The sequence below is a fragment of the Rattus norvegicus genome, chromosome 12, assembly GCF_036323735.1.
Source record: "Rattus norvegicus strain BN/NHsdMcwi chromosome 12, GRCr8, whole genome shotgun sequence".
Lineage (NCBI taxonomy): Eukaryota > Metazoa > Chordata > Mammalia > Rodentia > Muridae > Rattus > Rattus norvegicus.
Window position 1 is genome coordinate 38,998,023 of NC_086030.1, and position 24,456 is coordinate 39,022,478.

The following is a 24,456-nucleotide window of genomic DNA, read 5'->3' on the forward strand; positions in this document are numbered from 1 at the left end:
AATGGTTGGTACAAGCTGCGTTTTATTATAGAGGCTGGAAAATACTTGGACTTCTAGCCTACAACGGGAACAGCAAACACAAGTAAACATAGCAAGTCTGGCTACAAGAGAGGGATGCGTGGGGCTGTCTGGATGAAGCAGCCTGGGGGAGGCTTTCAAGTCCAGTGTGAGTAGTCAAAGCAGGAAGCACGCATCAGTACTGACTGCCATCAGAGAAAGCTGGTCTCTGCCTCCATCCTGAGCAAATCCAATCCAAGGACACAAGCTTCCTTGTAGAAAGTGCCAGACATCCAAAACAGAAACGGGTGGCAACTGGGGAATGACTGGGGCACATGGAGAAAGGAAGAAAAACGGAGTCACTAGGAATCACCCACACCAATTTTATCATCTTAAAATCAGAAGGAAGTGGCATCCACAAACCCCTTCACCTCGACAACAGCAAGCGCACCTCACCTTCCCACGCTGCCGACCCCAAGAGGGTCAATCTCTTTGTATTTTGAAACAGGTTTTCTCTGTGCAGCCCTGGCTGTCCTGGAACGCATTCTGTAGACCAGGCTGGCCTCGAACTCAGATCTGCCTGCCTGCCTCTGTCTGCTGAGTGCTGGGATTAAAGGGTGCATCACCACCACTGCCCTGTGGGGAGGCTCAATTACAAAAGCCCAAATCAGGAGCTATCTGCAGGGTCTTTTATTGTAGAAGTAAATAAGTCTGCTGTTTTCCAGTGGGTTACTGAAGAGGAAGCCAACACCACACTGGGCAACCTGTGAGACCTTGTGACCTTTGCTAATTTTGTTTGGAAGCAGATTTTTCCGTGCAGCCATGGCTGTCCTGGAACTCATGCTGTAGACAGGCTGGCCTCAGACTTAGAGATGCACCTCTCTCTGCCTCCTGAGTGCTGGGGTTGTAAGTTTGAGCCACCTCTACCTGGCCTTTGCTATGGTGGCTACACTGACCCAACTTCTGAGGCTGCATCAGACTCTCACAGCACTGCTAGCTGCTCATCCCCACGATGAACACTCATAGAGTTATGAGGTCCAGGTTCAGTTTCCAGCCTAAGAATCAACCTGACTTTAGCTCGGGAACTGATTTGCTTTGCACAACTTCTTTTCCAACTCCTTCTGAGCTTGGTTCTGAGTTCATGTGGAATCCAGGAGGGACTGAACGATGGTCATAATCACGTAACTGCAAAACTGGCTTTATCTGAGAAAGAACCCTGTAACAATGACAACCAGCCAAGTTTGGTGGCACACACCAGAAGACCAGGGGACCAGGGCAGGAAGATCCCAAGTGTAAGGCCGGTCCCGGTACACTGAGCTCCAGGCCAGTCTGAACTCATGAGATCCCATCTCCCGCACAACCCCGCCCCAGGCGTGTGGTCCTGCAGGAGGACGTTGCAGGGAGAAGCACAACATCTTCAGCTTTGTGGTAAACCTGAGGCAGGACTGGACTACATGCGACCCTGACTCAGAAAGAAAGGAGGGAGATGCAAGTCCCTGCGGCACTTAGGGGTGTGGTCTCTGGAAGGTCGACCACATTCCTCCAGGGAAGAGCCCACACCCATGAATATACCCGAAGCACAAATTGCACTCAGTAGGCTGTTTATTTAAAAAGGAAAAAGAGAGGGCAGGCAGCTAGAAAGTGAGCATGAGAGGACGTCTGAGAGGGACTGAAAGTGACAGGAAATATAGAAATGTACTATGTGCATGTATATATGTGTGTATGTATGTATGTATATGTGTGTGTGTGTGTGTGTGTGTGTTATGTACGTATGTATGTGTATAATACATATTTCTCAAAGTCTAGCCAGCCATGTTAGTACATGCCTCTAATGAGGCAGAGGCAGGAGGATCTCTTGTCAGCTCAAGGCCAGCCTGGTCTACACAGGAAGCTCCAGGACAGTCAGAATTGCACAGAGTCCCTGTTTCAAAAAACAAACAAAAGAATAAAACAAAAAAAAGGAAAAAAAAGAAAATGACATCAGATCATTACTTGCCAGCGTCACCCTCACTCACTGGCTCATAATCTAGAGACTTCCCAGACAGGCTAATTTGCACTTTGCACAAGACGTAGCTAAGCACAAACCACATTTTTAATAATGCCTCAACCCAGAGACTACATCAGGCAGCCAAAGCGTCTCTTCCACCTCGACGCTCAGGCGTCCGCCACTCTCTTCCAGATCCTTACACTTGAGGGAGCCGAGAGAATGAGGAAATCCCCCAGGCCAAGCGCGGGCCCAGCTGAAGAAGCTCTCCTGCAGCTCCCAGGAAGCAGTCATCTTTGGAGAGGGGTAATATTGCAGCTGTAAGAGAAAAAGAGACACCGCTCAGGTTTGACGGCTCCAGCCTGGGAAACCAGCAGGTACACACTTCTCTCTGAACAAGACTGTACTTCTTAATGTATTCACATTCCCTGTGTATGTAAGAGAGTGTGCGTGCGTGTGCCACGCACAGCCTGCAGGAGTCAGTTCTCTCCTGCCACCATGTGGATCCTGGGAGCTAACTCAGGTCAGAGATTTGGCAGAAAGTTCCTTCACCTGCTGAGCCATCTTGCTGGCTACTTTGCTTTCTCTTAAAGACAATGCCCCAGGATTGAGAAGCAGAGACTCTCAGATGACCTGAGGACCCACTGCCTCTTGCCTGCAGCCTTATTCATTAGAAAGGTTATTTAGCCACCAGTTTCCACACTCTGGGGACCACCATCCTTCAGTGGACCTGTCAGCACCCCCAGCCCTCTGTCTGAGCACACTATCCATTGGTGCCAGCACCCCCAGCCCTCTGTCTGAGCACACCCTCCATCAAGACCAGGGTGGGAGAGCATGAGGGAATCAGACCCCAGCCTTACCCCAGCAGTCCTTTTCCTGCCCAGCGGGTGGGAGTCAGTCTGAGCTGGTGCTTCTCCCCTCTGCGGATCACCATGACATTCAGGGGCTTCTGAAAGGCAAAGAAGGTCGTTCAAGCCCCTGCTTCCGTCCACTCAAGCAGATTCAGAATGTGGAGACACCACTTTCTGACCATGAAATGGACTGCTCTGGGCCCCTAACTGGACAGGTTCCTCTCGCTGGTCACCAGCATTAAAGGACAAGGAAGAAATTAAGAAATTAAAAAATGGTGGGAGGGTAAGAGTGGTAGGAACTATGGTGACTTGAATGAGAACTGTTTCCTTAAGTTCCGGTATCTGACACTTGGTCCCTACCTGAGACCCTATTAGGACACAGACCCACTGTGGGAAACCCCCAAACCTGTTTTCTCACTAGCACTATGCAATGTCTAAGATAAGCTCTTGCCAGCTTGGGAGGGTACAACAGTTTCCTGCTGCTCCCCAGGAAAAGAAGGTAATTTTTTTTTTTTTTGGTAAGGGACTCCAAGGCTGGCCTTGAGTGGCCTGACCCCTCACCTCCCAGACTCTCCCCTATTCTCCATGCTCTCGGTTCTGAGCGCCAATCAACACCCTTTGGAAGCTTTTCTCCCTCTGCCTCCAAGGCCTTCGAACCAGCTGAAGGCGCTCTCTAGCGGCCACTCCACACAGTTTCTTTTTTTTTTTTTTTTTTTTTTGGTTCTTTTTTTCGGAGCTGGGGACCGAACCCAGGGCCTTGCGCTTCCTAGGTAAGCGCTCTACCACTGAGCTAAATCCCCAACCCCTCCACACAGTTTCTATACCTGCCAAGATCAACCCTTAGCAACACTCTCCTTCAAGCCCAAACTAAAGCAGGACCCCACTGCCCTCCTCCAGCCCTCCTGGGCCTCCCCTGGTAACACTGGTCAGGATATGAAACTGCATATCCAGAACACGGATTTAACGTCTGCTCTCAAAGCAAGGACCCCCTCTTGGTTTTGTTCAATGCTGGAGCCCAGCCCCAAGCCCAGAAGTAAGCACACACGGGGAGATACTTAGGGAGGGAGAGACGCAGGGCTCTGATCTGTACTTTCAATGTTTTTGCAATGTGATTTTGTGTGTAAGATAAATCTGCAGTATACTCATTACTGAGACAGTTTACATACAATAACGATCACGTCTGGCTCAGTGCGTCTCCTGCACTCAGACCCATCACCACTATCCAACTGTGGAATGTCTGCATTATCCAAAAGACCATCGGCCAGCAGTCCTCATCCTTGCCCTCCTGCCCCAGCAACCACCAGCAGATCTCCTTTCTATCTTTCTGGATCTGCCTTTTAGGACGACTTCATTGAGGAATCACATGGTTTCGTGGTTGGTCTGTCACTTTATCTCATGTTTTCTTTTCTTTTTTTTTAAAGATTTATTTATTCATTATATATAAGTACACTGTAGCTGTCAGACACACCAGAAGATATCAGATCTCATTACAGATGGTTGTGAGCCACCATGTGGTTGCTGGGAATTGAACTCAGGACCTCTGGAAGAGCAGTTAGTGCTCTTAACCGCTGAGCCATCTCTCCAGCCCTATCTCATGTCTTCAATACCCATGTTGTAATGTGTAATGGACTATTTACTACATTCCTGTGGCTGAACTAGACACGCATCATTTTTATAATAAAGGCTACACACACACACACACACACACACACACACACACACACACACACAAAGTATTTTAGAAACAAAAGCCAAAAGACAGTGTGCTGGCATGGTGGTGCACCTTTAATCCCAGCACTCAGGAGGCAGAGGTAATTGGATCTGTGCGTTTGAGGCCAGCCTGGTCTACATAGTGAGCTCCAGGACAGCCAGGGCTACACAGAGAAACTGTCTCACAACACCACCACCACCACCACCAACAACAACAACAACACCAACAACAACAACAACACCAACAACAACAACAACAACACCAGTTTTGTAGATCAAAGCCACGACCTGGCACCTGGAAATGGATGGACCACTGAACCATACCCTGCTAGATGAAGATAGTAATTGTTCTCCACGGAGATTTCCTGGGCTTTGAGAGTATAGAATTTGATTATTCAGACCTGCATTTCTACAAGGAAAGCTGATGAAAGTTTGCTAGCAAAAGCATAATCTTGATACAACTGGAGACCACCAAAACGCTAACAGCACAGCCACATTTGGGGTCTTGTTGACTCTTGACTCTCAAGTAGGGCCCTGAGGATCAGGGCCGAGATCAGCTGTGTGGTTTTCAAACTCCCCATGGCAGCTTGGCTTTTATCTGACTGGCATACGGGACTCCCCAATAGTCTTCTGGAAAAAGCTTCTAAGGGAAGATCTATAGTCCTAGCAAAGAAGCTGGGACCTGGGGCTGGCAGGCTGGTTGGCTCAGTGGTTAGGAGCACTGGCTGCTCTTGTAGTAGACCCGGGTTCAATTCCCAGTACCCACAGAGTAGCTGACAACTGTCTGTAACTCCAGACCCAGGAGGTCCGATGTCCCTTTCTCATCTGGATGGGCATCAGACATGCATATGGAATGCATACACAAATGCAGGCAAAACACATACAAAATAATAAATCTTTAAAAAAGAAGCAAAGGCTACATTCATGTAGAAGAATGCAGATTAAGCCCAGAATCTACTCTCAGTCACCACCCAAACACACCCTAAGTGTCCCTCACTCCTACGTGGATACACAGCGGATGATGCACAGGCACACACACACCATCCATGATCTACCAACTCTTCATCTGAGTGCAAAGAACCATGTTGGAGAGAAGTGCTGAGGCGGCATGGTAGGAGGTACAGCAGCGCACGCCTGTAACCCCAGTACTTGGGGGAAAGTGTGTGAAGAAGAACTGGGGCGCAGCTCTGTGTAGAGGGCTCACCTAGCACATGGAGCCGAATCTACAGAGCCTACCACACAAAGCCATCATGGCGGAGCATGGCTGTAATCCCTACACTTGGGAGGCAGAGGCAAGTCCACTCAGATTCACTTTTCACCTCAGAAAGAACTCAAAGCCTTCATCCTGAGATACGGTAGGCTGTTTCTCCAAAGCTAGGAGAAAACCCTGAAAGCTGGAGATGTGGGTGAGTCCCCGTCACAGGCTTCACTGAAATGATGAACAGCAGGCTAGCAAGGCTGGACAGCCACAAACAAACACTGGGACAGAGACGACAGAGATGAGCGACTGTAACAGAGGAAAGCTTACGGAGACCAGAGGGGTGAGCACAGGGCGAGCAGAGAGGGGAGACCCTCCTGGACAGATGGATGGCATGTCCCAAGTCCTCTCCCACGCCTCCCTTCAGGATCCCCAATTCCCTTCTCCCCGACTGCGGGCAGGATCTCACAAGGCACTCCTAAGAGATAAGAAGCCACAGCGTGAGAAATGAAGGCTCAGGCCAACCACGGGATGGAGGTGGAGCCTTTGGGTGGCTATGGTGTCTGCTGACGTCCTGGCAGGTCTAGCAGGAATGGCTGACTTTCTGTCCAGCTAGACCAGTGGTTCTCAACCCGTGGGTTGCAACCTCCTTGGAGAGAACCACCATTTCACAGGAGTCTCCAAAGACCACCTGACAACACAGATGATGACATTACTATTTGTAACAGGAGAAAAAATACAGTTGTGCAGTAGCAACAAAAGTAATTTTACGGTTGGGGTCACCACAACATGAAGAACTGTATTAAAGGGTCGCAGCGTTAGGAAGGTTGAGAACCGTTGTACCAACAGACAAGCAGCACCTGTGGTTTTGGCCTTCTAACTTTCTAAATGGTATTAAAGGAAAGCCAACAAGACAAACGGAGTCTTCTAAGCAATCCCAAATAGAGCACCACCCACCTATGATATTAATAGAGGTGACTGTAAACTAGCGGGTTAAGTACTCATAATAATGAATGGTACCGGGACAACTAATATCTATCTGGGGGAAGAGTGACCTGGTAATGGGTGTCTAATTACACTATTTAACTAATTATAAAATAAATTCCAGGGAAATCTATGTGTCAGAGAAATCAGGACGTGCATGCATGGGCTGGAGAGATGGCTCAGTACTACGTAAAACCAGGCACGGAGGAGCACACTCATAACTCCAGTGCACTGGAGGAAAGGCAGTCAGAAAGTCTGAGATCATCCTAGGCCACACAGTGACTTCCCCAACATCTGAGATGTAATTTGTCTCAAATAGAAATGGTTGTCAATGGCCCTCCCAGAGCCTGCAACCCTTTTTTACACACAGGCTTCACAAGGAAAACACGTGCGTGCGTGCGTGCGTGCGTGCGTGCGCACGCGCACACACACACACACACACACACACACACACACACACACACACACACACACACACGGTCGTGCTGGGTGAAGCCGGAAACATCACGTGGTCTGAGAAAGCAGTGATGGACAACTGTACCCCACAAACAGCTGTAGGGGAACAGGGCCTGTGCCAAAATAAGACATCTTCCAGAACAGCTCCCGGACACAGAGGAGGGTCTAGACAGGATGACCAGGAAGGGCCATCATCTGTGTAACCCAGACAGACCCCCAGCGCTATGGATTGAACACTTGCTTCCCTCTGGAAAACTCTCACTTTGTGAGGCTAACCCCTTGGTGTGATGGAGTGGGAGACTGGACTTTAGAGGGGTGACATTTATGGGGGTGGAGCCCTGGTGACAGAATTAGTGATCCATCATTTGTGCAAACTATGGACCAGGAAACACCCCTACCAGACCCTGAATCTGTGATACTCTGCTCCTGGACTTCCACCCTACCCTCTGAACTGTGTGAGCAGCATGCCTCTGTGGTCTGTGAGGCACCCAGACTCACCCCCTCGCTGTGCTGCACCACAGAGCCCACGTTCTGCAGAGACTGGAAGTTTTGGGTGTTCACAGAGCCGAACTCCACAATTTCATCATCCACTTGCAGGCCCTGAAGACAGGAGAAAATTAAAAACCAACTAAGAGGTTGAATGCGTTTCTGGTCGTTTTTACTGCTCAGTATACAACTCAGTGGCAAGGTCAAGAGCTTATCTTCTACAGGGAACATTTGGCAGGCTCTAGGTAAGGAGGTCGAAGACTAAACTCCTCATGGAGGATCAGCGAGTGAGCTCACCGTGGAGGTTCTTTCTAGGGCAGATCTAGCAAGAGGGCTCCAGATGTGCCCAACAGAGACCTTGCGGATATGTAAAAGGCTCCAGCTGCAGGTTAGCCTAGGCATACTTTTTTTTGAGACAAAGCAAACATTGGCCCTCCGAGTCCCTAAGCAGCAGCCACAGGCCTAAGGCCAGCCAGAACCAGCGAGGTCCTTTCATTTCCGATCTAAGCCTAGCCACCGCTTACTGGCCTCTGTAACAACACTCGCCAGAGGGCGACTGCAGTGAGGTACCAGGTGGTGCGGATGCAGCTCTGATTAAAGAGCTGGTGTGCCGTGTGCAGTCTATGACTTGGCTTTATTTTGCTTTTTAAAATTGTTCGCAGCACTGGGAATCCAAGCCAGACAAGAGCTCTACCAAAGAGCTACACCCTCAGTCTTTTGTTGATTTTATTTCAAAATAGCATTTTCCTAAGTTGCCCAAACTTGCGTGAGTCTGTCTCCGCTGCCTCGGTGGTTGGGATTATGAACATACACCACTGTACCCCGTGGCCTCGTGACCTTTTCACCCAGTAGTCTGGTGACCTTTTTAAAGCTCTTTATTTTATTATCTAATGTGTTTAGGTATTTGCCTGCTTGTATGTCAGGTGCCCATGGAGGCCAGAAGAGGGCACTGGATCCCCTAGAACTAGTTACAGGTGATTGTGAACCTCGATTCGAGTCCTGGGAACTGAACCCGAGTCCTTTGGAAGAACAGCCAGGGCTCTTAATCACCGAGCCACCCTTTATCCCCCAGCCTTGGGACGACTTGTAGGATCTGGATTCAGAATTGAGTTCTGTCTGGTAACATGCGCCTTTAATGGGGAGGCAGAGGAATGTGGATCTCTGTGAGTCTGAGGCCAGCCTGGTCTACAGATTGAGTTCCAGGACAGCCAGACTACACAAAGACACCCTGTCTCAAAATACTAAAGAAAAAAAATAAAGGAAAGAATCCAGTTTTGCTTCCCTGGGGCTGTGTGTGCTGACTGGGGTTGCTTCAAGTTTGTGTGACTTGTCCTCGTGGGTCAGACAGGGAGAGCGGGAATACTGCCCAGCCACAGTGTTCAATTTAAATGCATGGCCACAAACTTCTACATGAATATTCACAGCCGAATTATTGATAACGGCCCCAATGCAGAAGAGATCCAGACATCCGTTAACTGACCACCAAGCACATGCCTGGAACATAACGGATATTACTCAGCCGTAAAATGTAATGAAGCCTTCATATGTGCCTAGGCCCTGAACGAACCCTGAAAACAGGACTGCATATAACTATGAAATACATAGAATGGGCAGGTCTGTGCAGACAAGAATACCAGGGTTAGCAAGTCCTGAGTGGCTTCTGTTCAGCACCAATAAAAAATACTCTAAAGTTGGCAGTGGTACTTAATGTGTGGCCACGCTGTACCCTGCAGTGAGTCATCACGGCGTGAGCAGCCCAGTAACACTGCTCAAGAATCTATCCAAGGACACCGACATCACTTCAAGCTCTCGTCACTTTTTTCCTTCCCTGTCCAGGGAAATGGGTCCACGCCTTTAATGGGGAGACATGTATCACCTTCTACACTGTGTCCCTGGGGTCCCACAACAGGTCTCTCCATGAGTCCAGTAAGCTGACCCAATGTACACCAAACTCTGGCCAGCATGTGTCAAAGGGATAAAGGAATTCAGCCACAGAATGAGAGGGTGGGTCTGGCTTCTGGCAGGCCTCCGCACCCAGGGCTACCTAACTCATGGTACTGCTAAGAGTAGATTTGGGGGAGTCAGCAAAATTACCGCAATACTGGCTGGGGAACCAGGGCTGATACTGTTCACTCTGGCAAAGGCCTTGGGTAGGGCGGGACTGTCCGAGGCCAGCCTACGGTTCATGGCCTCTTCTCGGGCTTCAGCCATGTCCCGAGCCTGCTTCTCTTTGTCCCGAGCATGTAGCTGGTGTAGGGCCTCCTCCACCTGCTTCATCAGTGCCTTGTGATCATTCTGGAGACCTGGATAGAAAAGACAAGGGAAGACAGCTCAGGACACAGGAAGATGAGAAGAGACACCTGAATTCACTCACAAGAGTGGTGACACAAGAGCCTAGTGAGCCATGTGTGGGATGCTCAGTGTAGGTTAGGCTCCTGCCAACTGATGGGGCTCGAGAGGCAGATTTAGTGCTGCCAAATCTTTGATTTTCCTAGAAAGGCTAAAAACTAAGGGCTTTGAGGGAACTACCTCTAAGTTTTCAGTGCTAAAAGCTAATTCACAATATTGAATCAAGGGCTGGAGAGACGGATCAGCAGTTAAGAGCAGTGGAAAGGACCCAGGTTCAATTCCTAGCACAGAGGCTCACAACTGTCTCGAACTCTAGTCCCAGGGAATCTAATGTCCTCTTCTGGCCTTTGCAGGCACCTGGCACACATGCTGTATACAGGCAAAACACCTATACACATAAATAAAAATTAAAATAAGATATATCCGTGGTAGTCCAACAGATCCTGTCTGGAGGCCAGTCCTGCAAGCAGCCAGCATTTAATGTCCTTTTAAAACCTTAAAAATTATTTTCCTCCTTCCCTGGACCCCACTCCTTATTTAACCCAGACCACTAGGTTAATATAACTCACTCCATAGTCTCAAAGGCAGCCTGGTACCGTCGCCCTGTTAGTCAACCCACACCCGGGTCATAGACTCCCCAACTCTACAGGAGCCTTTGACTGGGCTGTTGGGTCATTCAGCCTTCCTGTCACTGTGGGGCAAAGGTGAGGCCCTCAGGAATTAGGGGACTTGGATACTCAGCCCACAGAGGCAGATGTGAGGGGATTAAAAACAGACACCAGGCCAGGAAGGTTTAAAGTGGAGTCCATGTCGTATACACAATCCACCTGTATTCCCCACACTGCTGTGGGTGAGAGGACCAATGACTGAGTTGCTAATACATTACAGTTCCATATCAGAATTCAAAAGGTTCTCATCGCCTGGAAACCCTTCCACAGCAATAATTTCAGAACTAAACTTAAGCTGTCACAAACATACCGTGCTAGCACTTGCTGGTGATTAGAGACTGGGGACTCAGCATAGGGGACCTTTCTGTACAACCTTCCCAATTTCAATGTAAGCCTAGGATTGGTCCTTAAGAAAAGCCCATGTTTAAGAATACATTAAACTAGGGGCTGGGGATTTAGCTCAGTGGTAGAGTGCTTGCCTAGGAAGTGCAAGGCCCTGGGTTCAGTCCCCAGCTCCGAAAAAAAGAACCAAAAAAAAAAAAAAAAAAAAAAAAAAAAGAAGAATACATTAAACTTGTGGGAATAATCTTTCAAAAGAATACTAATGGGGGGAATTGTTCAATCACATTAATAAAGTCATTAAGATGATACAAAATTAACACAGAGTAGAACAGTGTAAAATGGCCAGAAATAGGCTCGGCATAACTGAAAACCCCACGTGGTACAGTAAGTTCTTAGCGTGCAGCCCTGGGTTCCATTCCCAGCAGTGAATGCACACACCCGCGCACACCCACACACACACAGTGTATAATGCTGCTGTATTTCAAATTAGTAGGAAAAGAATGGCACTGGAACACGAAGATAATCAGCATTCCTCAAACCTGCCAGGTCCTGCTTATGTGGAAGGGAGTGGGCCACATCCCTGGGGGTTGAGAGGCTTGGGGTGAAGCTCAGGATGTCCCTCCCACTGGCTGTCTTCACACGGTTTTCCTATTCTCTGCACTTCCTTAGTCGCTTTAATATAAAACTGGACCTTTTTAGAACCGGAATATTCAGGGAAGTGGATGCTCTGAGGTGCTCTGTCACCACAGCGTGGCTTCGAGGGAGCTTGCACCCACCTCACTCACTCTGCATCCCGCTTATAGAAGCTTCTTTACCCGAACACTGCAGGCAAAGCCACCACATCCTCAGTGGAAACCATGAGGTGCAAACCGTGCGTGACTGGTCTCCTACTGTAACTGGATGGAGGGCTGATTATCCACCAGTGCCAAGTAAGAGATGCTCGCATCCTCACCCAGAAGCTGGAGCACACGTGACCTCTGGACCCGGAGAGGAGGGATGAGCCTGGATTTTCTGGGAGGGCCCAGTATCATCACGGGGGCCTTAACAAGTTAAAGAGGGAGGCAGGAGGGAAGAGGAAAGATTTGATAGCAGCATCAAAGGTTAGAAAGATGAGGTCGGGGGCTGGGGATTTAGCTCAGTGGTAGAGCGCTTACCTAGGAAGCGCAAGGCCCTGGGTTCGGTCCCCAGCTCCGAAAAAAAAGAACCAAAAAAAAAAGAAAGATGTGGTCGCTAAAGACAGAGGATGACAGCCAAGAGCCAGAAGACAGACACAGGTGGCTTCTGCAAAGATAAAGAATGACAGGGGCTGGGGATTTAGCTCAGTGGTAGAGCGCTTACCTAGGAAGCGCAAGGCCCTGGGTTCGGTCCCCAGCTCCAAAAAAAAAAAAAAGAACCAAAAAAAAAAAAAAAAAAAAAAAGAATGACACCAGCCCCAGCCACTGGGGGGCGCCAGGCCCACAGACACCTGGATTGTCAGCAGACTTTCGGACGGGCTCACCTCCAGAACTGTCAGAGATAATAATCATCTGTGGCTTGTCACAGCAGGAACACAAACCCAATGTCCTCTGCAGGTGCCATGCTCTGCCAGGTACTTCATGAGCGTGATGGGCCTGCAGCAAAGCAGGCTCGCTCAGCCTTCCTGACAGGCAGACGGCTGTGAGAGGAAAATGCTAACTGAACGGTGAACTCAGGGTGGGACGCCAGAACCTTTTCTCCTGTCGCCTGCCTCCTGCCTGAACACAGCCTGGGCGCTGAAGACAGGCAGAGCCTGGTTTCTGCCGACCTTTACACTGCATACTTGAGTCTGAGAGCCAGCCCAGGTCTTTTCTGCTTGCACAGTGGCCGCCATGTCACTACCCTGAAGGGCTGCCTCCTGGACTCCATGGGGCTGGTGAGAGACTGGTCTGGGCTTCCACTCTTAATTCAATGAAGTCCCATAACAAAGTAAAGTTTTCATTCCTTGTTTTTTACTTTCTTTTTTAAAATCCTCTTTTAAAAAAAGATTTATTTATTTTATGTATGAGTACATTTTAGCTGTCTTAGACACACCAGAAGAGGGCATCGGATCCCATTACAACAAACTCCTGACCTTTATAGCTGTATGCTACCACACCAGCTTGAAGCCAAGTTTTTTTTTGTTTGTTTGTTTTTTGTTTGCTCTTGGATTTTTGTTGTTTGTTTTGAGACAGGGTTTTTCTCCAGATGGCTAGCCTGGAACTCACCCTGTAGACCAGGCTAGCCTCAACCTCACAGAGATCCATCTGCCTCTGCCTCTGCCTCTGCCTCCTGAATGCTGGGTGTAAAGGTGAAAGATGTGGGGGTTGGGGATTTAGCTCAGTGGTAGAGCACTTGCCTACCAAGCACAAGGCCCTGGGTTCGGTCTCCAGATCCGAAAAAAAGAATTAAAAAAAAAAAAAAAGGTGAAAGATGTGTGCCACCACATCTCACTTTGAAGCAAAGCATTTAAAATAAAAAAACTAAGCCATCAACACAGAACTCTGCCATTTCCCCATCCCCTTGGTTCTCAGTTCCACGATGGAGACAAAGCAGAGAAGCTTCATAATGCTCAATGTAAATCACCCCCATGTCTTCTGCCCCCCCACCACAAGCCAAGACAGCCCCAGAGAGGGTCACTCACAGATGATGTTGTGCCTTGCTGTTCGGACCTGATACAAATCCACATCTGCCCGGGGGTAGCCCTCGCAGTCCACTAGAGGCTCGTTCATGCCAATTCCTTTTTGCTGAAAGAAAGATATGTGGTTAAAAATATTTCACAGGAGGGGTTGGGGATTTAGCTCAGTGGTAGAGCACTGGGTTCAGTCCTCAGCTCCAAAAAAAAAGAAAAAAAAAATCTCACAGGTAATCAAGATGCAATTCCCTAGACCTCTGCCCTTCTAACTCATGATAAAAGGGACAGCAAGGACCACACAGTGATGTCTTTAACACACACCAGGTCCTTTAACTGTGTCCTTACAGCTACTCTCTGTAGGAGGTACCATTTTTAATTGATCTTTAATAATGAAAGCATTGAGGCCACAGAGATGACTCAGCGAATAAAGATGGCTGCCACTGAGCCTGACAACCCGAGTTCAATTCCTGGGGCCCAAAAGATGGAAAAGGGGGCTGGAGAGATGGCTCAGCGGTTAAGAGCACCTGACTACTCTTCCAGAGGTCCTGAGTTCAATTCCCAGCAACCACATGGTGGCTCACAACCATCTGTAAAGAGACCCGATGCCCTCTTCTGGTGTGTCTGAAGTCAGCTACAGTGTACTTATATATAATAAATGAATAAAATCTTAAAAAAAAAAAAATGGAAAAGGAGCACAAACTGCACAAAGCTGTCCTCTGACCACCATGCGTACTCTGTGCATCAACACCCCCCCCCCCACACACACCATACACACATTAATAAGACACAAGCAGTGCACGAGAACAGTTCACACAAAGCAAGGCTGGACCGTAGGTCAGTGGTAGGGCACTAGACGGGCACATGCCAATCTTGGATTTAATTCTCTACAGCACAAAAACCAAATAACCACCCACCAGAATAAGTAGGGCTATAGGATGGAGCTCAGTGCTAGAGTGCTTGCCCAGCACTCCTCCCCACCCCTGCAAAGCCAGTGTGGTGACACATGACGGAGAGGCAGGAGAACCAAAGTTCGTCCTTGCTTATCCAGTGAGTTCAAGGTTAGCTGTGGAGTCATGAGATCGCCTCTCCAAACCTAGTTAATTAAAGCAACATCAAACCACTCCAAAGCCTTCAGAGCCTTCTCTCCGCCCCATCCCTGACCTCACCCCTCCAACTCCTTCCTCCCAACCGCTGACGCTTAGCTGAAGCCTTGATGCTAGAGGAAGCAAACTCCAGAGACCGCAGTGAGACCAGGTCTTGACTCTTCCAAAACTAAGAGACCTAAGGGGCATAGCAAGGTCCCTTCATCACTGGATGGCACGGCTGCCTCCAGGGAAGGAAACGGACTGAGTGGCTGGGAATTAGGCAAGGACGGGTAACTTTTGTATTTGATAAACATTAGCAGGTTCTGAATCTGGACACTGGGAAATGTATTCCTTACTCAAAGCAACACATTCATTTAACACTTTACATTTAGTCTCACTGTTTACTCAGGCTGTTCCCAGCTCGCTGGAATCAACCAATCCTCTTGCCTCAGCCTCCTGAGGAGCCTCCTGAGTCACTGGAAGCAGAGGCACCTCCGCTTTGGGGCCCGCTTTAGTAACTATTTATTTGAGGCAGGCTCTCACACTGTACCTCTGAAACTCTAAGAATATGTTTGAGTATCATAACCAACATAGAGGGAAGAGGCTCATGGGGGCTCAGAGGCTTGAAGTTTCGGCACACAAACGGACAGACTCGTTACACGCTGTCTGATGGGTGTTTGTGGGTGGGTATATCTGGAGACTCTTCGTTTTAACTCTGTGGAGAAGCAGAACATTATTGTGGAAGCCACTCCATCATGATCCTGGGGGGAAGGAAAGAAGGAAAAAAAGAAAAAGCAAAAGCCTGTGGTTCCACTGCCCCTGCACGCCCCCAGTGACCTACAGCACCCCAGCGAGGGGCACGCCCCCAGTGACCTACAGCACCCCAGCGAGGGGCACGCCCCCAGTGACCTACAGAAACCACCCCAGCAAGGGCACACATCAGTGACCTACAGAGTTCTGCCTCTTCACAGTTCCACCAGGTCTCGAGAGCATCGCCCTGGGCACCAAACGTTTAATATGGGAGGGGCATTTGAGACTCAGAACAGGACATGCCATACACGTGAAACCATGCAATGCCAAGCACACTGACACACTTATAATCCCAACATGGAGGCAGGCCAAGACAGGACAACTGCAAATTTGAGGCCAGCTTGAACTAAAGAGCGAGTTCAAGGCCAGCTGGGACTTTTAGCCAGCCATGAGTTAACAAAGGAAGCTAGGTGTCACAGTGCCGACCTATAATCTCAGCACTCAGGAGGCCGAGGCAGGATTGCCAAGAATTCAAGGCTAGCCTGGGCTATATAGGAAGTACTAGGAGATAGCCAGATGAAAGACAGAACATGCACAATACAAGGTGTTTTACAACGTCCTTCTGACATGGCTTTCAAGATACATGATACACATGATATACATGATAGCACGGGCAAGCATTTACAGCATGATTAACTCAGGAGTCCTTCTACTGTCAGCACCTGTGTATGGTGACTGTGTTCTATTTATCCGTTGGCTGAAGGAATGTGTGGCTTTGCACTTCCTAGGCATTTTAAACAATGTGTGAAGCCCGACTTTAGCTACTTTGTGGGTTCTTTCTCCCACCCTTCTCCACCCTTTCAACCCCCTAGATAGGAGAGAGAAAGGACAGAGGGGAGGGGGCAATGTTATCATCAGACCACTTCCAGCTGAGTAGGAACCTCTGAGTTCCTTGGGGCAAGTTTGGCCAGGACACCCAATTTCTTCTTCTTTGCACATGATTAGTTAACCAACGGAGACCAACAGCAACCCATAGCGACCACCCAACAACCAACCACAACTCCACCACTCAGGGTCCTAGCATTTACAGATCCTCTAAAAAGTCCCCAAAACCCCAAATGCCACACAAGCACAGAAACTGTCTGCAGCTGGCAAACTCAGGCTGCTGCTAGAGCATGCGGCAAACCACAGTCACCAGCGCCCCTTGGGATTATAACAAAAGCCAGGCATAGTCCTGTATTTGTGGTTTTCAAAGGAACCAAAGTTCTCAATACAAATGTAAATGGATTTTTGCATGACATGTTTGCAACAATCAAAATATCAAATGAGGAATGGTTTTTCTGGGTTATATGTAAACTCCTTGTTTATTGTTTTGGACAGCAATTACACCATTTTACAGTTGTATGGTATTTCCAATTTCTCCGTGGTCTCCTAGAATATCACCTACATTTTCGTTAGACCCATCCTGGTGAGTATGAGGCAGTTCTCACTGTGATTTTAACTACATTTCCCTAATAGCTCTGACCGTTCGGCATGCTTTGCCTTACGTGTATGAGTGTTTTGGCTCTGTGTATGGATGTGCACCGTGTACATGCGGTGCCTACAGAGGTCAGAAGAGGCATTGCATACCCTGGAAGCAGAGTTACAGATGGCTGTGAGTTACCACGTCTGTGGGTGCTGGGAACTGGTCGCAGGTCCTCTGCAAGAGCAGACAATGCTCTGAATGTGTGCCCGAGCTTCTTAATCAACCATACATACTTAATTTAGGGAACGTCCACTTAGATCCTATGCCTTTTTCTAAGGAGGATGCTTGTGCATCTATTACTGTGATTTACTGCTGCTTTTAGTGCACACCCCAGGCACCAGCTTAGGAGACAGTTTGCAACTACTTCCTTCCATCCTGTGGCTTCTCTTTTCATATTCTTGACTAAGTATTATGAAAGGGGAGTTTTTAGCAGTGATATCTAATTTATCATTTTCCTTTCATAATTTCTTTTTACTTTTATGTGGGGGAGGGACTGGGTCTCACATATGTAGTCTAAGCTGAACACCTGAGAGCCTGTCTTTTTTTTTTTTTTTCCCTGTTTTGTTTTTCTGTTTTCTGTGTAGCCATGGCTGTCCTGGAACTCACTCTGTATACCAGGTTGGCCTCAAACTCAAACTCAAGAGATCCGTCTGCCTCTGCCTCCCAAGTGTTGGTATTAAAGAAGTGAGATACAACCACCCAGCTGGGAGCCTGTCTTTTTAATTAATTAAAAATCAGAGCAGACTTTTAAGCTTCAAGCCCTCAGCAACCAAAAACCAAGTTAGTCAAAGCAATTAGCATACACTCTTACCTTACAGTTAAGAGAAAACAGCCTCAGATTTTGTGCAGCACAGTTATAATTTTTCCTCTTATTTGGTTTTTAATGCATGTGTTTGTGTGTATGCATGCAGGGGTACCTGTGTGTGCACATACATATGCATGCCATGCAATGAGCCGGTCGCAGGATAATCTCAAGGGGGCATCCGCAGGAACACTGTCTACCTCCTTTGAGACAGGGAGTCTCACCAGCCTACAGCTCGTCACACAGGCTAGACTGGCTGGCCATAAACCCCGGGGATCTTCCTGTCTCTGCCTGTCCAGTTGGGATTACAGACAAGGACCACTATACCCATGAGTTCTAAGGACTGAACTCAGGTCTTCGAGTGTGTGAGGGATGCATTTGACAGTAGCTCCCCAGCTCCTCTACCTACCGCTGGTTTGTTCAGACGGGGCCTTGCTGTTTCACTGGAATTCTCTGTGTAGAACAGACTGGCCCTGAACGTGCGGCAATCTCCATGCCTTTGCTCCCGTGAGGTTGCAGGTATACAATACCGCACCCAGCTAAATAGTAAAGAATAGACCAATACCAAAAGACAATATGTGAGGTGTATGATTCTCCTTGAGTAGGCAAGTAACTTCAGTTTAAGAAATGAGTTTTGGGGGTTGGGGATTTAGCTCAGTGGTAGAGCGCTTGCCTAGCATGCGCAAGGCCCTGGGTTCGGTCCCCAGCTCCGAAAAAAAGAACCAAAAAAGAAAAAAAAAAAAAAAAAAGAAACGAGTTTTGGCCAGGCGGGGATAGTGCACGCCTTTAATCCTAGTACTTGGGAGGCAGAGCCTGGTGGATCTCTGCGTTTAGGACAGCCAGAGCTACAAAGAGAAATACTTATTCGATCAACAAAACAAAAACTGCTTTTTACCTACTTTCAGTACAGGTCTAAGGTTTGCCAGCCCTGAGGTCTGTGACTTAAAACAAGTGACTTCTTACTTACACACACACACACACACACACACACACACACACACACACACACACAGAGGTTATTATTTTTTAAAAGAGATTTGTGTCTGTTTAAATGTATCCCCGAGCATGTGGAGTTACAGGTGTTTGTGGGACACGTGAATTGTAATACGGTGAGTGCAGGATTTGAACTCCAGTTCTCACGATTATGCAGCCAGTGTCTTTAAACTCAGAGCCATCTCTCCAGCCCCTGACTCTGCCTCTTTGAGCTTCAGGGACACACACGACTTAACAATGGAGTTGTGACAATCTCCTGATACAACACACATACAAGATACTACCTTTCAGGCATATGGTCAGCACCTACCTGGCATATAGAACCTCTAGAGGATCCATTATGTGACACCTGTCCCCCAGGAGTCATTGCACCCAGCCTATCTGAGTGTGATTTAGCCTCCCCTTCCTCTACAAACTGACTTGTGGTTTTAAGAAAAATACATCTGCTTAAGAGATAAACATCACTGAGCCAACCACTGCCTCTTTGGTGCATCTGCTCCACTCTGGGCCTCAGTTTCCCCATTTACAGTAAGGGTAATGCGCTTTATCTGTCATTACTCAAAGGAGCCTTAGTAGCAGAGGTGGGAGTTATCCCGAAATACAGAGTCTTTTCCCCACCCCAATTGGAATCTGCATTTTATTTTTACTTTGTTTGTTTGTATGTTTGAGACAAGGTCTAATATAGCCCAGGCTGGCCTCGAGCTTACTGTGTAGGCAAGAATAACCCTGAAGTTTTGATCCTCTTGCCTCCACTTTCCAGGTGCTGGGATTAAATAAGGATGTCTTCCCTGGCTACAACATGCAATGTGACAAGATGCCCAGTTAATTCTCACAGTTGACACTTAAAAAGTCCTAATGAAAAGCGGGGTACAAGGCGCACCAAACCTTGTACCATTACCTATAGAAGGTGACAGTGGCGATTATCACTATGCCTCAGCAAATATTCTATCCCTGTGACCAAGGCAGTTTAACTAATGCGTTAGGCCTACCACGGTGGCACAAGTCTGTGAAGGATCACGAGTTCGAGGCCAGCTTGGGGCTGCGTTAAAAACAAACAAACAAACAAGAAGCTTAAAAATGCAAAGTTAATGCTTCCGAAAATGAAAATAAATCCCACGTCAGGGGAAAGTACTTAAAAACGGCGTCTGGCCCGCAGCAAAGGCCCCCTAGGATTCTGCTTGGCAGGAACCCCAAGCCTCATCACTAGGCCTCCCCATCCTGTCTGCCACACTCACGCTCTCGAGGACGTCGTAATTAGCCTTGATCTGCGCCTCGATTTCCTCCTTGCGTCGCATCAGCTCCTGGATGTCGCTGACCGCGGCCGCACGGGCCTCAGAGGACTCTGCCCGGTGCCGGACTTCCTCACTCGACATCGCGGACCTCAGCCTAAAACGCCGGACGCCAGGTTTCCCGGCTACGGACACCGGGAGGCTGGAGCTACGGGTCCTCCCAAGGGACAAAATACTTCAGCCAATGCACAAGTACTGAGTTTGGAGGTGGGGCGAGGTCACCGGAAACTCCAGCTAAATAGACCACGTGGTTTTCAGATGACCCGGCAGAGCTAAGTGGAGACAGGATGACGTAGGCTTTTTTTTTTCTTTTTTTTTTTTTTTCCGGAGCTGGGGACCGAACCCAGGGCCTTGCGCTTGCTAGGCAAGCGCTCTACCACTGAGCTAAATCCCCAACCCCATGACGTAGGCTTTAACTCTCGTTTTATACGTGACTTATTTCCACTTTTCTTTCTCATTCCTTCCTTTCTTCCTTCCTCCCTTTTTCATTCTGCCCCTGTTTCTCCCTCCCCCGTTTTTCAAGATAGGGTTTCTCTATGTGCCTCTGCCTCTTGAGTTCCGGGATTAAAGCCACCACATCCGGTTCACACATAGTTTTCATTCACTCAGCCTTCACTGGTCACCGGCTGTATGAAAGTGAGAGAATCCAGTCTTGCCGATACACTTCAGTTCTTAATATCTACGAAGCCCCTGAGCATTTAGAAAAATGCTTTCAAGCGATTTGCTGCCTTTCTCAGACAAGATCAAGTGTATCTCAGACGGGCCCTCAAACTCGCTCTGCAGATGAGGAAGACCTTGAAACTATTTCCAAGTTTTTAGAATTGGAAAAAGGAGTGGGTGTTCCTGATCCCCAATATTGCATAAACCATACCTGGTGGTACATGCCTGTAATCTCTGCCTGTGGAGGGAGGGTCAGATGCTGGGCACTGAAGAATTAGGTTATAAAAAAGAGGACTTGAGGGCTGGGGATTTAGCTCAGTGGTAGAGCGCTTACCTAGGAAGCGCAAGGCCCTGGGTTCGGTACCCAGCTCCAAAAAAAGAAGAAGGAGAAGGAGAAGGAGAAGTGCTTGCCTAGCAAGCACAAGGCCCTGTGTTCGGTACCCAGCTCCAAAAAAAGGAGAAGGAGAAGAAGAAGAGGGGGAGGGGGAGGGGGAGGAGGAAGATGATCCTGAGTTCAATTCCCACTATATGTAATGGTGCGTCTGAGGACAGAGACTATGTAATCACATACATAATAAGATAAATAAAAATCTTTTTTTAGGGGTTGGGGATTTAGCTCAGTGGTAGAGCGCTTGCCTAGGAAGCGCAAGGCCCTGGGTTCGGTCCCCAGCTCCGAAAAAAAAAAAAGAACCAAAAATCTTTTTTTAAAAAAAAAAAGCTCGGGGTTGGGGATTTGGCTCAGTGGTAGAGCGCTTACCTAGGAAGCGCAAGGTCCTGGGTTCGGTCCCCAGCCCCGGGGGAAAAAAAAAAAAAAAAGCTCACCCTGAAAAAGCCTGGGAGCTACCCTGAGACTCCTCTGGTGAATACCTCATGAATAAGAACATCTTAAAACTCTTGCAGAGGGCCTGGGTTTAGTTCCCAGTGCTCACTGGAAGCTTACAACTGTCGGTTACTCTAGTAGTGCCCTCATCTAACCTCTGTGACCATCAGTCACACACATGGTGCACATACACCTATGCAGGAAAAAATTTTGCACACTGTCCTAGTTAGGGTTCTATTGCTGTGATAACATTCCATGGCCAAAGCAACTTCAGGAAGGAAAAGCTTGATTTGGTATACATTTCCATATAACTGTTCATTGTTTAAGGAGGTTAGGGAAAGAATTCAAACATTGCAGGAACCCGGAAGCAGGAGCCAATGCAGAGGCCACGGAGGGGCGCTGCTTGCTGGCTTGCTCCTCTTGGCTTGCTCAGCCTGCTTGCTTATAGAACCCAGGACCACCACTCCACAATGGGTTGAACCTTCTCCCATCAATTACTAATTAAGAAAATGCCCTACAGTTGGATCTTATAGAGGCATTTTTCTCAATTGATTTTCCGTCTTTCTTACAGATAACTCTAGCTTGTGTCCAGTCGATGTAAATTAGCCAGCTCACAGACATATAATAAAAATAAAAATTTTAAAATAGTAATAAGGGGACTAGAGAGCTGGCTCAACAGTTAAGGGTACTGACTGCTCTTCCAGAAGTCCCAGGTTCAAATCCAAGCATCCACATAGCAGCTCACAACTGTCTGTAACCCCAAGATCTGACACCATCACACAGACACACAGGCAAAAGACTGATGTGCACAAAACAAAAAGGAAATATTTTTTAAAAAGAGGGATGTTTTTTAAAAATATGGGATGAGGGGTTGGGGATTTAGCTCAGTGGTAGAGCGCTTGCCTAGCATGCGCAAGGCCCTGGGTTCGGTCCCCAGCTCCGAAAAAAAGAACCAAAAAAAAAAAAAGAATGGGATGAGAGTTAAACTCAGTGGGGCACATGAAGATATGACATAAGACCTTGATGAGAGAGAGAGAAAGACAGAATCTCAAATATTGCTCTACATGCCTATATGTGACAGTTCATCAACCCAGTGAAACCAAATGTATTGTTACCCTCATTCGAAAACTAAGAAAACCATTTCAGAGGGCCATGGTGGTGCATATCTTTAATCCCAGAGCTTGGGACACAGTGACAGGCTGATCCCTGAGTCTCGGGCCAGCCTGGTCTACAAAGTGAGTTCCAGGACAGCCCAGGGCTACATAGAGAAACCCTGTCTTGAAATAAAAAAATAAATAAAAAAAAAAAAAAAAAACCAGAAAGGAGTGTGGGGAGAGAAAGAAAACCTTTTCAATAACTGATTCGTTTAACTGGCAAAATGTGAAAAACCCAAATTTCTACCCAGTCTAATCCAGTATCTTAGCATATCTAATTTTTTTTTTTACTAAAGACGCATCAACTTACCTAGTATTCAAACATGTTTGCCCCGAGTCTAATCATGGGGAAACAGACAAATCCAAATTGAGACACATCCTTCAAAACAACTGGCCTGAAGTCTTCCAAAAGGTCAACATTGTGAAACACATACAGGTGGAGTTGGTTAGGCAAGTGCCTTAGATTAAGAAAGAAAACAGAGTCCGGTGTGTATCCTTTGATGGGACCTCATTTCATTTCTCCACGAAAAATACTACTACAGAAGCTATTCTTGGGGACCCCCGAGGATGTATGAACATACAGACCGCATAGCATCAACGTTAAGGTTCCTAATTCGGTTCTTGCACTGTGGTTATATAGGGCAGTGTCCTAAGATGCACCCAGTGTTACATACAACACAGTAGATGAATTATCGCCCAGTGGCTCAGAAACAGGACACACCTGTAATCTCAGCACTCAGGAGGCTGAGGCAGGACCATCTCAAGTTTGAGGGCAGCCTCGGCTGCGTAGCTTGTCAAGCTTATGGTGCAATTGCAAGAGCGAGCTACAGTACGATACCGTGAGCAAACGGATACGAACACCGAGCAGAACACTGTAGTATTCGGTAGCAGCTTTGTGAGTTGGTAAGATGGCTCCGTGGGTAAAAGAATTTGCTGCCAAAACCTGAGGATCTGAGTTCAACCCTCAGAACATCGGGAGAGAACAGAGTCCTGCAAGTCATCCTCTGAATACACACACACACACACACACACACACACACACACACCACAGATAGATAGATAGATAGATAGATAGATAGATAGATAGATAGATAGATAGATAGATAGGCAGGCAGACAGACAGGACCTTCCCAGTATCCCCATGACGGTTCACATTCTTCTACAATTCCAGTTCCAGAAGCACTGACTCCCTCCAGTGCCCTCCAATGCCACCGAGCACACATATGATATCATATTGCATACACGGAGGGAAGATACTAATACACACCAAAAATAAATAAAATCTCTCTTTTCAGGTAAAAGCGTCTAAAGATGTATTTGGGGCCAGGTGTGAATGGCCCTGGCCTGTAATCCTAGCACTCAGGAGACAGAGGCAGGTGGAACTCTGTGAGTTTGGGGGCAGCCTGATCTAATAGGAAGTTCCAGGACAGCCAGAGCTACGTAAGGAGGAGAGAGACACTGTCTCAAAATAAAAAATTAAAAAAAAATAAAAGAAAAACAAGTAAGGTGAGCTTTGTGGGTGGAACATGTAGTTGACATATATATGTCACAGTATGTCAAGGTAGATTCCTCCCTGAGATAATTATAATTCCATCAGAGGATTTCCTCACTGAAAGACAACCGACACCCTAGCATTGACAGGGTCATGCTTTCTGCAACTACATCGCAAGGGGTGTTGAGTTTTAAAAGATGGGTGGTGGCGTAACGGAGCAAATGTAACAATA

The 24,456-nt window shown here is 47.6% G+C and overlaps 1 protein-coding gene across 3 annotated transcripts; it reads right to left on the bottom strand.

Moving 5' to 3' along the window:
* Window positions 1-4: 4 nt before the first annotated feature.
* Window positions 5-20,318, bottom strand: Psmd9 (proteasome 26S subunit, non-ATPase 9). 3 transcript variants are annotated; one of them, XR_005491591.2, is made up of 7 exons: window positions 20,045-20,318; window positions 13,664-13,766; window positions 9,761-9,969; window positions 7,679-7,780; window positions 2,842-2,930; window positions 2,185-2,299; window positions 5-323 (listed from the first exon to the last, which is right to left on the bottom strand). XR_005491591.2 is itself a non-coding variant. In NM_130430.2 (6 exons), exons 1-6 carry the CDS (start codon window positions 20,180-20,182, stop codon window positions 2,272-2,274), a joined length of 669 nt encoding a protein of 222 aa, NP_569114.2. In that variant the 5' UTR covers window positions 20,183-20,242; the 3' UTR covers window positions 2,068-2,271. The 3 variants fall into 3 exon arrangements, 1 of the variants encoding a protein (NP_569114.2); XR_005491592.2 differs by lacking the exon at window positions 5-323 and adding an exon at window positions 1,582-1,918 and having other exon boundaries at window positions 20,045-20,284; NM_130430.2 differs by lacking the exon at window positions 5-323 and having other exon boundaries at window positions 2,068-2,299; window positions 20,045-20,242.
* Window positions 20,319-24,456: the final 4,138 nt, after the last annotated feature.